The sequence below is a fragment of the Alligator sinensis genome, unplaced genomic scaffold, assembly GCF_000455745.1.
Source record: "Alligator sinensis unplaced genomic scaffold, ASM45574v1 scaffold486_1, whole genome shotgun sequence".
Taxonomy (NCBI): Eukaryota; Metazoa; Chordata; order Crocodylia; family Alligatoridae; genus Alligator; species Alligator sinensis.
The window spans coordinates 2,537,436-2,550,545 of NW_005842053.1; the positions used below are offsets into that span (position 1 = coordinate 2,537,436).

The window sequence follows — 13,110 nt, forward strand, 5'->3', positions numbered from 1 at the left end:
CATATTCAAGCTCATACCTTTGGAATCATAGCAGGTAACTTGAACTTCTCTGCCACCACTTCTCTCTGGGACTGAGTGGGCTATTCATTCAGTATGCATTGGACATCAAGAGACACAATTTACATTAGAATTCAGTGAAATCATATTGTTATTTGTATTGTATTAGAATGTGCAAGTAGCAAACCAAGATGAGAGTTCCATTATCTACAAACATGTATTAAGCCCAGTCCATGCCCCAAAGAGTTTCTAATCAACATAAATGAAATAGAATGGGAGAAGGAAACATTATTTTACAGATGGATTTCTGGGACACAGAAAATTTAAATATCCCATGTCTTATTAGAAGTCTTTGGCAAAAACAGGAACTGAATGCAGAAAAACTGAGATCTGGTCCAGTTCCTTAACCACAGACCACACTGCTTTTTAGCATTTTTTTCCCATGAAAATATTCATTAAAAACAAAGACATTTTGCCAGCTCATTTAAGTGTGAAATATCAGAAAATGCCATTTCCATAGACATGCAATATGAGATGGGGAACAGAGACATGCATGTGTCATACTGTGTTTCTTTTTACTTAATCAAATAGTTTATTAAATTTCAATTTATAAAATGTAACAACACTAAAGTGATAAGATGAATTAATGTGATACTTTCTCATGTAGCTTTCACAGGCTATTCCTTTTCTACTGATATGTGAAACCTTATTTTAGTGTTGTGTTGCTGAGAAACGTAGAATTACTAATATATTGTGCATCAAACAAAGGCTGTCCACTAGTAGGTATTATGAAACACTAAATAATTTAAAGGGGAATTGTTAATTTAGGAAATAAACACCTTAGGAGGCCAGTAAAGGATTCATCTGGGACGTAAGGTGCCGTATGCCTGACATTGTGCACAGAGGTAAATTTTGCAGACCAGTCCTATAAACGCTGTAACATGACAAATCCCATTGGTCCTAAGCAAGCACTTGGTCCTTGCGGGGAAGTCCCTCTGGTGGGTCTATCCTATAATCAAGGAGCCTGAAACTGTGGGATTCCTAACCTTGGGAATCCAAGCTAGGAATCCAGGCAGAATTTCATTGGAGTCCTGCTTTAGATTGAACTGAAGTCCATCAGCTCCCTGCATGAAATGTTCTGGGCTTAATAGAATGGCATTTTTTAGTGAAACAATGTTTTTTTTTAAACAAAATTTTCAACTGGCTCCAGCTGAAATATGAAGGTCACACTTGACTATGAGAAGACTTACAGCATTGAGGTAACGATACTGAAATGGGACTCAAGATGTCAAGGCTTATCCAACAGGTTTGCCACTGACATTTTATCTAATGTTAAACAGGTTACTTGATCTTCCTTTTAGTCCCCCAAATGCTAAGACATGGAAAATGATTCTGCCTTGTTGATTTAGAGTGTAAATTCTTTGCAGTAGGATTATGGACACACACTGCTTGGGACAGTGAGGCCTTGTTCTCAGTTGGTACTTTCATTGGAACCAGATATTTATCCTGGTGATGCAGAGTTGAAGTGTGGCTCTTTTGAACCTCTTCAGATGTATCAATTTGAGGCTCCTAAATAAGGCCTAATATTAGCTTCCCCTTTCTCTGGATTCCTTCACCAAATCTCTTTCCTCAGCTCTTTCAACAGCTGCTTCTGGCTCCTTCTCTTCTAATCTTGATTAAAGACCCCTCCATGTCTCAGCTTAACCCAGATCTTTTTAAAGAGAGCATATCAAATCAGGCTTTACACATACCTTGCCTAAACACTATAGATACACGGTCCCTAGAATTTGGGTTGCATTCTGTATAGTTAGGAGGATGAAGAAGTTGATGATTGGCAGAGCAGGGTGCCTGCCTGAAGACAACTAAGAGAGCCTGATGTACAGAAAATGCTGTGCCTCCTCCTCTGGAATCTAGCCACCAAGGTGTGTCTTGAAAGTCGGGCATTTACCAATAAAGGCGCAAAATGAACATACACATCTAAAAAATCTTGAATACTCTTTTTAAAGTTGTGCAGGTCTTATCAATAATGCGTCTCCTATGTTATCATTTGGAATCAGTTACTTGTGAGTACAAACATAAAAGTAATTCCATGTAATAATGCATCACTACAGAAACATAAAGAAAATTGACCCACAGGAAAACTAAATATATAAATGCACTGCTGATTTTATTTCCTGTTTGATCATGAAGAAAATAAAATTCTTAACTCGATATTAGTAGACATTTTAAATGAAATTTCAAACATTCAAATGAAAATTTTGCTGCTCTTGTGATCAATATTTGTCATCAAAACATCCCATCATTGGACTGTGGCATCAGAACCAAAAAGGGAATCTGGGATTGGCTTTTTTTCTAGCTGTTCATTCTGAATGAAATTCAAAAAACTGAATCAGGTACAGAAATTTAATTTGGAATATTTTCAGAACGCTCCAGTTATAATGCTGGAAGGTGTTAACAGCAGGCCTAAGTGAATTTGGTTCGTACATTAATTTTTAATCAGAAAATGTTTGTTTTAGAAAAAAAGGGATAAAATGATTTTTTGAAGGGGGGAGGGGGAAGTTTGGACAACATCCTACAATTGCTTCTGTTAGGTATATACCTAACACTGTTAGGTATATGACCTAAATCAGCAACCTAATGATTGAAGGGAAGCTGGGTGACAGTGACCACCAGCTGGTCACCTTCACCATCCACCGTAAAGCTGGCAAGTCAGTCAGTAATACAGAAGTCCTCGACTTCAGGAAAGCTGACTTTGACAAGCTCAGGAGGCTTGTCAGTGAGGCCCTAAAGGGCCACAACCCAAAGGGGAGGGGAGTTCAGGATGAGTGGTTGCTCCTCAAGGGAGTGATCCTGGATGTGCAAGCAAAGTTTATCCCGTCTCGGAGGAAAGGGACCATAAGGGCACAGCAGCCCCCTTGGCTCTCCAGGGAACTAGCGGACCTCCTGCATCTTAAAAGGAAGACCTACAAAGGATGGAAGACTGGAGCCACCACAGAGGAGGAATACTCTGCTCTGGTCTGGCCCTGCAGAGGGCAAACCAGCTAGCTACAAATATTAAAGACAATAAAAAGTCCTTTTTTTGAGATATGTGGGGAGCTGGAGGAAAAGCAAGGGCAACATTGGACCCCTGCTAAACCAGATGGAACAACTGACAACTGATGCCCAGGAAAAAGCAAATTTGCTAAATGGGTACTTTGCATCAGTTTTTCACCAGTCCCATGGGATGCCGCTGCCCACTGCGGGACAGGGAGGCCCGGGTAAGGGAGATTCCTTACCATCCATCAAAGCTGACCTCATGAAGGAACACCTTGACAGGCTGGATACCTTCAAGTCAGCCGGCCCTGACTGTTTACACCCAAGGATACTCAAAGAGCTGGCTAGCATCATAGCTCAGCCCCTGGCATGGATCTTTGAGAACTCCAGGTGCTCTGGTGAAGTGCCCGACAATTGGAAGAAGGCCAATGTGGTGCCTATCTTCAAGAAAGGGAGGAAAGTAGATCCGGCAAACTACAGGCCCATCAGCCTGACCTCTATCCTGGGGAAGGTCTTGGAAAAGAGTATCAAAGAAGCCATCCTATACAGGCTAGCTGATGGCAATATCCTGAGGGATACTCAGCACGAGTTTGTTGCAAGTAGGTCTTGCCTGACCTATCTCATTTCCTTTTACAACCAGGTGACCTATCACCTGGACAAGGGGAAGAGATTGATGTTATATATCTTGACTTCAAAAAAGCCTTCAATCTGGTATCCCATGATCACCCCTTGGCAAAACTGGCTAACTGCGGCCTCGACCTCACCACAATCCTCTGGCTGGGGAATTGGCTCCGCAGCAGGACCCAGAGGGTGGTGGTTGATGGAAGTCAATTGTTGTGGTGCATTGTGACCAGTGGGGTCCCTCAAGGCTCTGTTGTAGGGCCTTTACTTTTTAACATCTTCATCAATGATGTAGACATTGGTGTCAGAAGTGGACTGGCCAAGTTTACCGATGACACCAAACTCTGGGGTAAAGCATCTGCACCCGAGGACAGAAGTGTGATCCAGGCAGATTGACAGGCTCATGAAATGGGCGGATGAGAACCTGATGGTGTTCAACACTGAAAAATGCAAGGTTCTCCACCTTGGGAGGAAAAACCTGCAGCATGCTTATAGGCTCGGCAGTGCTATGCTGGCTAGCACTACAGATAAAAGGGACTTGGGGGTCATGATTGACCACAAGATGAACATGAGCCTTCAATGTGATGCTGTAGCTAGTAAAGCGAGCAAAACGCTGGCTTGCATCCATCGATGCTTATCAAGCAAATCCCAGGACGTCATTCACCCATTGTATTCGGCCTTGGTGAGGGTGCAGCTGGAGTACTACATCCAGTTTTGGACCCCACAATTCAAAAAGGATGTGGAGAAGCCTGAGAGAGTGCAGAGGAGAGCCATGCACATGGTCAGAGGTCAGGAAAACAGACTTTGTGATGAGAGGCTGAGAGCCATGGGACTCTTCAGCCTGGAAAAGTGCAGGCTCAGGGGTGATCTGGTGGCCACCTGTAAGTTTATTAGGGGTGTTTCACCAGGATCTGGGGGAAAGTCTGTTCATCAGAGCACCCAAGGGGTGACAAGATTGAGTGGTCACAAACTCCTCTGCAACTGTTTCAGGCTGGACATAAGGAAGAACTTCTTTCCTGTCCGAGCCGCCAAGGTTTGGAATAGACTGCTGCCGGAGGTGGTTCAAGCACCCACTTTAAACGCCTTCAAGACACTTTTGGATGTTTATCTTGCTGGGATCCTATGATCCTTGCTGACTTTCTGCCCCTGGGCAGGTGGCTGGACTCGATGATCCTCTGGGGTCCCTTCCAGCCTGAATGTCTATGAATCTATTAAAATTACTTTTAGATGTATATACTTTTAGGTATAGATACAACTGCTTCTTTTAGGTTGGTGAGACTGAAGAGGTCTGAACCACTGTCTAACTAAAGTAGAATGGTTCACACAGCTGGTTGGACAGTTGCAACACATTTCCAAAAAGAACTGTATTAATCTCCTCCTCACTAGATATGCTGCCTAGTGGTACCCTCAGCTTGTCTGAAGATATTATGAAATAATAACAACCCAACATGCATCTCTTATGATGCATTAGTTGGATCCCATCCTAGGTAATATTAGACCCTTCTCCAGCCCTGTTTTTGCCCAGGTGCTCAGTGATGAAAGGAAGAGGTGTCTTATGCCTTCTTGCATCACTTACATAATGTAGGTCATAATTGTGCCTTAATATTCTACCACTCTTACTCCTGTTGATTAGAACATTCTCTGCAAAATAGCTCTATTCCTTCCATTAGACTTGGCTGCAAAAAAATCAAGTTATTTCAGGTCTGTAAATCAAGTTATATTTTGTCTGCTAAATGAATTTATGGGTTGTTATCTGTTTTAAAGGTCTTGGTAGGAAAAAAACTTGAGCAGCTTGCTATGAACATTTTTACCCATTTGTCTGCAATATAGTAGTGGTACATTCTTCCATTTTTCACAGATAGAAAATTTCTGCTTTGTAGTTGATAAAGTAGCAGGGAGACAAAGCTGTTAAAAATGAACCTCAAGCAGCTGACATCTCAGTGTGTTCAGAAAAGGGCATTAAAATGTCAACTGATTTACCAGCCATTAATACACAACTCCAAATTTCCATTAACACATTGAACAACTTCTGCTGAAGCAGATAAGATAAGATAAAACTGTGCTTCAGAAGTAAAAAAGAAAAAGAAAACCCTCAAAACAGTTATCTGTTTAAACACCAGGAACTAAATTAGCTTGAACAAACAAGTCTTCAAAACCTTTTTCAGAAGATCTTAACATTATTTTGGTCTCTCTCCGCGCCCCCTCCCCCTCCCTCCCCCCCCCTGCTTAGGATAGGGCCATGACCCAAATCAATTCTACCTAGAGCTGTTCAGTTTCCTGTACAGTGTGTTATAGGAACCATATTTTGGAAATAGCCATCTTATTTTAAGGAGCAAATCCCTTCTGTTCTAACTGTGGATGGCACCAGGTGAAACTTCCTAGATAAAGAGGTGGCATGAGTTTACTTAATTCAGTTTAAAAACTGATTTTATTTGAACTGGTGAACACCAGTATTGGCTAAGGTGATACAAAACAAGTTTTAAACAAATACAAGAATGATCTGACATGCATCTACAAAGATTTAATTAATCACGAATTTTAGATAAATTTTTACAACTGCATGTATAGACTTTACATGCAGGCTATAGAGTCTTTAGAGTCTTTTCAGTCTAGAAGCTAATTCCAATAAGACGTTTGCAATTCTGTACAGACAATTCTGTAACCCATTCTGTTTCTGTAAACAGTGTGGAGCAGATGGTTTATTAGGTACTGAGCATCGGGCTCAACAAAATGTTGGTAGCATCAGGAGCAATAATATCCTCTATAGAATTATTTCTATTGCTGTTCAGTGTTCTGTGATGACCCTTCTCCAAACCCCAGTCCCCACAAAACCTCGTATATGTGCCAATATTGGCTATTGTAGCTTGATGAGACAGACAGATTTATTTCTGGGCTTCAATGGAAGCCTAGTATAATCATTGTAATTTTAGGAGTCTTCTTTCCTCAGTGCATGCATACAATTTACTTTTGAGATCAGAAGGAGTTTTGCACCCCAAATAAGAGAACACATCCCTAAAATTTGACTGGAAAATTGGAAGATTAATTTGCTAGGCAGAGAATTTCCATCAGTCTATAAATACTTTAAAACTCAAATTTAGCAATTATATAGAAGGTAGATGGTGAGCTTGATATTTAGGTAACCTTATACTTCTTTTCATTATAAGGGAGTCTTGTGACCTACATAATTCACTGGGTTTTTGCATTAGAGGAGGGAACAATCATTGAAGAATGGGGATAAAAAACAATGACTAACTGCATTATTCCCTGTGCCTCAACCCATCCTATACACAGAATGAATCAAGAATCTTGCTAAAAAGCAGTGTGCACAGTTATGCAGTTAAAAACTGTATCATATTGCACATGCAAGATGAGGCTGAAGTGAATGAACTTTATTTCTGACATTACCTAAATTTGAAATTCAGTTAAAAAATATATAGTTTGTTGGTAGGATTTTATAATTTTCTAGATTTTTCTTAAAAAGAAAATAGGTAAAAACAGGGCCAGACCTAGAGGGATTGCAGTGGCACTGTTAAACCCCGTTTTCCACAGTTCCCTGCAGCCCTGTTCCCTGGGTCCCTTGAGGAGTTCAGACCACACTATGGAAGCAGCAGCCAGGAACTTTTTTAAGTCCCTGAATCAAGTAAGAATCCCCCCTTTTTGGCACCCCCTGCCTTCCTTTCTGTGCTCAGTAGCACCTTCCCCCTCCCCACATTTTCCCCTTACCCTCTCTACCTACGCCTCTGAGCACAGGAAGGGAAGACCTGTCTGCTACTGTTATTGTCCCCAGCTGACCTAGGGACAGAGGGAATCCAAGAGCTATTTCGGCCTGCTCCAGCTGGGGCTGCTGCACAGGGAGCCAGGCTCAGCTGGGTATAGTGGTGGCTGCAGGTGGGTTTCCCTTCCCTGCTCAGCCCCCCTGGGTATTCCCTGCTAGTTTGGGAGTAGGTGCAGGGAGGGGAAACTCATCACTGCTGCTGTCTGTCCCTGGCTTAGCCTGGCTCTGTGCAGCCACTCCCTGCAGCCCCTGCTGGAGCAAGGCAGGAGCAGCTGGGACAGTGGTGGCAGTGTGGGGACTCGCCTTCCTGCACCCAGAAGCATAAGTAGAGAGGGCAAGGGAGGAATAACAGGCAGAAACAATTATGCTGTATACAATTGCAATCTGCAACAAAGGAATTGTATTAGACCTGATTATTTACTTAGGTTTATGGGAGTTAAGTAAAACTTAATGGAATGACAGCAATGTATGCAAAAGGAGAATTAAAATCCACTGGATGCTTTCTGTTTCACAGGGAACTTATAGCTGAACAAGACAAAAAAAAAAAAGAACAAAAGCAGGGTTAAACTTTGTATATGGAAAATATTATGAAATAGCATGTACTGATATGTTTGTGCTGATGTTTATTAATGCTAAATGGGAGAAAACGTGTTTAAAAGTAGTTTCAGCATGTTTACCTGAGTATGCTACTCTGTAGTTTCCATTTATTGTACTGACTGTTTGGAACCAGGATTTCCAGATCCTTAGAAATCCAATCCAGTGTTAGATAACAAAACTAAGAAACTCATCACTGCCTTTTGTTAATGAAATTTTAGAGCCTGATTCTGTTTCCATTGAAGTTAAAGTGGAATGGGTTTATGTTTTTGACCTTAATGGAAATATAACTCTTCTTCTATAAAATAGGTTTTAGAAACATCTTTAAAAGAAAAGCCCCCCATTTTACAATCCTTAAGCAGCGGGGGGAAAAAAAAAGAAAAAAAAAATCGCAAAAATGTTAATGGGTCCACTCAGTGACTTTGTTGGCAGTTTTGTCTGCCAAGGGTTTGTAGGACTGGGACATACTACCCCAGTAGATACATAGGAGACCTGCAGTGTTAAAACATCAACTCTCCTGGTACAAAATGATTACTTTTATTCAGTGGCTAGAAAAAAAAATGTTCATTTTCTTTGTCACTGCAATTATGCTGAATTGTATTTTAGAAGTGATGTGCATTGTATTCTCTAAACAATCCTGTACGTGTATTTTTAGGTCAAAAGGTGTGTTATGGTGATTTCAAGCATCCCTGTTACAAGATAGCATATTTCCAGGATGTGTCGAGACGCGTGGGCTTTCCGGAGGCCCGTCAAGCCTGTAAAATTGATGGTGGAGCTCTTCTGAGCCTGGAAAGTGAAGTGGAACAGAAACTAATAGAAAACATGTTACAAAATCTCACTAAATCAGGCTCTGGAATTTCTGATGGTGATTTTTGGATTGGACTGTGGAGAAGTGGAGAGGGGCAAGCTACATCAAACGCTTGCCCTGACCTCTATCAATGGGCTGATGGAAGCACTTCACCATTCAGGTAAAAGTCTGTTTTATCTGCCTTTTGTGAAGGCAGTATAGAGGGAAATGCAGTGTAAAGTACCCACTGGGATGAATGATTTGTAAGCAGAAGTAGAAAGACATGTCCAATAACATGCCCCAGGCATTGTGTCAGCCAAAATGAACTTACATTAACAGATTTGGATTTGGAGTTGTGGAAGGTGTGATGTACCCCAGCCCCAGATGCAACCTGGGTGTGCCTTTGAGAGACAGTTCTGGGATGCTTTCACACCTCTGGAGTGCCCTTCTGTCCCAATCCCTTCCTTGCCATTGGCTGCTTGGCCACTGAGAATCAAATTAAATATGCCAGAGGCCAGATCCTTGTCCTGTGGTACCTCAGCCCTACCTGTCTGTTTCACTCGGGTCTTGCCAACACTTAAAGATGGAATTTTGCCAGCCAGAAGGATCATACCCTTGTCTGGTCATACACTCCAAAAATATGGATTCTGTTTCCATAGAATGGGTAAGCCTGTATGATTAAATATTCTGGAATCGCAAGTATCCCTGACAACAAGTGGTTGGTAAGAAGATAGCAGAAAGATGTATTATGAAAAACATGGAAAAAGCAAAATAAATTTGTAACCATATGGTTGAGATACAGACAAAAATATGAGAAGAAACAGCTAAAAGAAAATATCAGAACAATAATCCATTCTCACCCTGAACCTTAAAACCAACCAGAGACCCTAACCAGCTTTAACAGGTTAAGGAGACCCCGCCTCTGACCTTTCTATCAGGGCCTCCTGCAAGTTCTCCTGTCAGCTTCTTTACTCAGCCTCAGGGCTGAGGGACTTCATCCTCTCCTGTACCCATGAAGACTAAGAAAAGCCATGCTCTTAAAGCAAGTACATTTTCCTCTCTGGCTATCCACATACATCACCCATTGGGTTGTAAGGAGGTTCTACTCCAGTAATTCCCTGCTCCCCAAAGATGCATATTTTCCAGCTACAAGATTTTCCTAGTCTCAAAACCAGGAGAATATGTGCATCCTTTCAGACATGGAGACTTGCTAATCAAATATACAGTCCATCTTTCTTCACTGGAAAATGTTCTTCCTATTTCATGGTGTTACTTCATACCTAAGTTTGTCCTTTTAAAATTTCTGGTCATAATCTGGCTACTATACATTAGAGCACATATACCGGGGACGGGGGGGGGGGGGGGGGGGGGGTGGATGAATTAATAAACCCCTGTCAAATGCCAATTCTCAGCAATTACCTCCTCTAAGGGTGAATAGGTAAGGACTAGTTAAGTTAATCATTGCCTTACAAAAAACAGTCTTGGCTATAATATCAAGATATATCAACATTACATTTATATCAAATACTACAATTTATATAGGTATAAAAACAGTAAGGCTGATGATACCTATATGTAGAAACTGCACATGTTATATCAATAAAACAAATTCAGGAAATCATGCAAGACTTCCCACGACTACCCCCCCCAGTTGTAGACAGAAGAATGAGGCGCTGTCTCTGTGGCTGTTTGTATTTTCAGTGGAGTCTCACAGAAAATCTTTTGTAAGGCCTCCACAGGTTTCCACCCTTGTGAAGCTAGAGTTCAGTAAGGTTAGGGTTGGATGTGGCAAACAAATTCTGGCCTTCCAAACCAGAAGATTAACAGAAGAGTAAGTAATTGCAGACTGTTCACAACGACTCCCCCTTTATAACCCATACCATGTTTGGGAAGAGAAGGCCAGTTGGTAGTTGGGGGGAGTAGAAGGGTGGAGAAAGCAAGCAGTATTGTGGAGAGAGGTCACTTCTACTTAGATGTTCCTTGACCTACAGTTTGGGGATCAAAGATTTTTTAAAGTTACTTACAGCCTATACTAGTTGATGGCATTTCTCCATACATATGAATGATAGTATAGACAAATTTATCTTATAACTATGTTTAAAGCAGGGCAGGAGCTGCCACTTGGGAGCCAGCATCAGCTGTTATGATGTAACTATTAGATCTGCATGAACCTGTAACAGTACAATACAAAATTCACTTAATCACTGTAACACTAATCCTGAATGAAACGGGATGAAAGTTGCAGCCATTTTACTACACGTGTATCACTACAGAACTGGGATCACTACAAAACCATGCAAACATAATGATTACGTTGTAACTGTTACATTGTATACCAGTTGTTATACCAATATAACAACTTATACTGGTATCAATTGATATTGATACAATTGTTATTTCTGTCTATATCCATGTTTACTTGTGCCTTTTACCTGCAAGATTTGAACATTGTTATCTGTATTCACTTCTAGAAATTGGTACACAGATGAGCCTTCCTGTGGAAGTGAAGCTTGTGTTGTGATGTATCATCAACCAACTGCCATCCCTGGCCTGGGGGGGCTTTATCTTTATCAGTGGAATGATGACAGATGCAACATGAAGCACAATTATATCTGCAAGTATGGTCCAGGTAGGTAGAACTGAAGCCAAATTTCACAGGTGCTGCATGTTAGCAGAAAAGTGATGGTCTTGGCATTCCTCCTTTGAAGGACTGCTGCCATTATATAGCTCTGTACTCAGTCTTTGCTAGTATAGTGCCATATTAGCATGTGAGCCCCTAAAGCCATCTTAATTGTGTGAATAATATGGGAAACTGAGTAATGGCCTTAAGAAGATCATACACTGCATATTTTTTATAAGCTGAAACTTTGTTTAAGTAAATAATTGTGCCAAAGCTTTGTTTTGCTTAAATTTTATGTGGATTTATAAATTATGTTACAAATGTGATTAGTTCTCTTGACTTTCCTGTACATAAGTTTACATACTGATATAAAACTGCAATAATGCAGTGGAATACTGGGTCAAAAACATTCCTTATCAAAAATACTTGCTGCTGTAAAAGCTTTAAGATTTGCCGTACTTAGATATAAATTTAGTGATGGTATTAGAGTCAATTCTCTTAACAGTTATGCTGAAGAATTACAGTACAGAATTGCAGTTCTTTGGTTCTGATTATAGCCACATTTTCTTTGTACGTGGTGCTTTTGATCCACAAATCTCAAGCATTTATACGACTCAATTAGGTTCATAACTCCACTTAATAATAGTCACTTTATATATGGGCAGAAAGTGAGATTGGCACCTTTATATATGGGAGAACTAAAAGCACACATACGATATTTATCCAAATCCATGACACCCCCAAAAGTTAGAGTTTATACATGAAGAGTTTTTATATATAAGGGATTAGTCCATCTGTCTGTGTCTGTGTGTCTGTCCATAACACTTTTAGAGCACTCTGGTTGTTTCGGCAGCCAATCACAATGATTACTGAAACAACTAATCAGAATGCTCTGCACAGACATACACGGTGGAGCACCACCATGACAGCGGGGATGGGGCAGGGCGCCCCAAGGTCAGCACTGCTGGCTTTGCACCCCCTCCACCCCATCCCTGCTCCTTGGAGGCGGTGGCGGCACTGACCAGCTCCATCCCTTCCATCTCTTCTGTCATGGTGGAACTCTGTCCCCAGCGGAGGGGGACAGAGAGGATGGCAGGGACGGACTGGCATGGTGGAGCACTGTCATGACAGTGGGAATGGAGGGGACAGAGGGGGCAGGGGGCAGCGCTGCATCTCCCTGCCCAGTCCCCTCCATCCCCATTGTCATGGCGGGGTCTTGCCGCTCTGTCCCTGCCATCCCCTCCAGCCCTGGAGGTGGAGGCAGTGCTGGCAGAGGGGACCAGCTGTGGAGTCCTGGCAGAGCGGGACAGAGGGGATGGCAGGGCATGCCTCTCCCTGCACCCCCCTGGCTCCTGGGAACCCTGCACCCCCATCCCTGTCATTTTTGACGGGCAATTCACTAGTAAATGTAAATTTTCCCTGTATAGAATCTAATTAGTGGAAGATCATCTTAAATTCATCCCCCGCAGCTGTGGAGTGGAAAGCAGTGGTGGGAGAGAGGGGCTAGATCTCTGACCCTTTCCCACCCCATGCCCTTTGCTCTCCCTGCTTCTTTCTCTCCCCACCTGTTCCTGTCCCCCCTGCCATTTTCCCCTCTATGCTTTCCCCTCTCCTCCCCACAAACCATGCCTGTGCCTGCCCCCCACCATTTGCCCTTTCCCTATGCCTGTGCCATATTCCTGC

At 42.0% G+C, this 13,110-nt stretch overlaps 1 protein-coding gene across 1 annotated transcript in view; it reads left to right on the forward strand.

Moving 5' to 3' along the window:
- Positions 1-880: 880 nt before the first annotated feature.
- The window catches only part of CHODL (chondrolectin), a 29,529-nt gene continuing 17,299 nt past the window's right edge, over positions 881-13,110 (forward strand). Inside the window, exons 1-3 of the mRNA XM_025203329.1 lie at positions 881-902; positions 8,676-8,988; positions 11,279-11,436. Coding sequence (XP_025059114.1) covers positions 881-902; positions 8,676-8,988; positions 11,279-11,436 — 493 coding nt within the window. The remainder of the gene's footprint in view (positions 903-8,675; positions 8,989-11,278; positions 11,437-13,110) is intronic.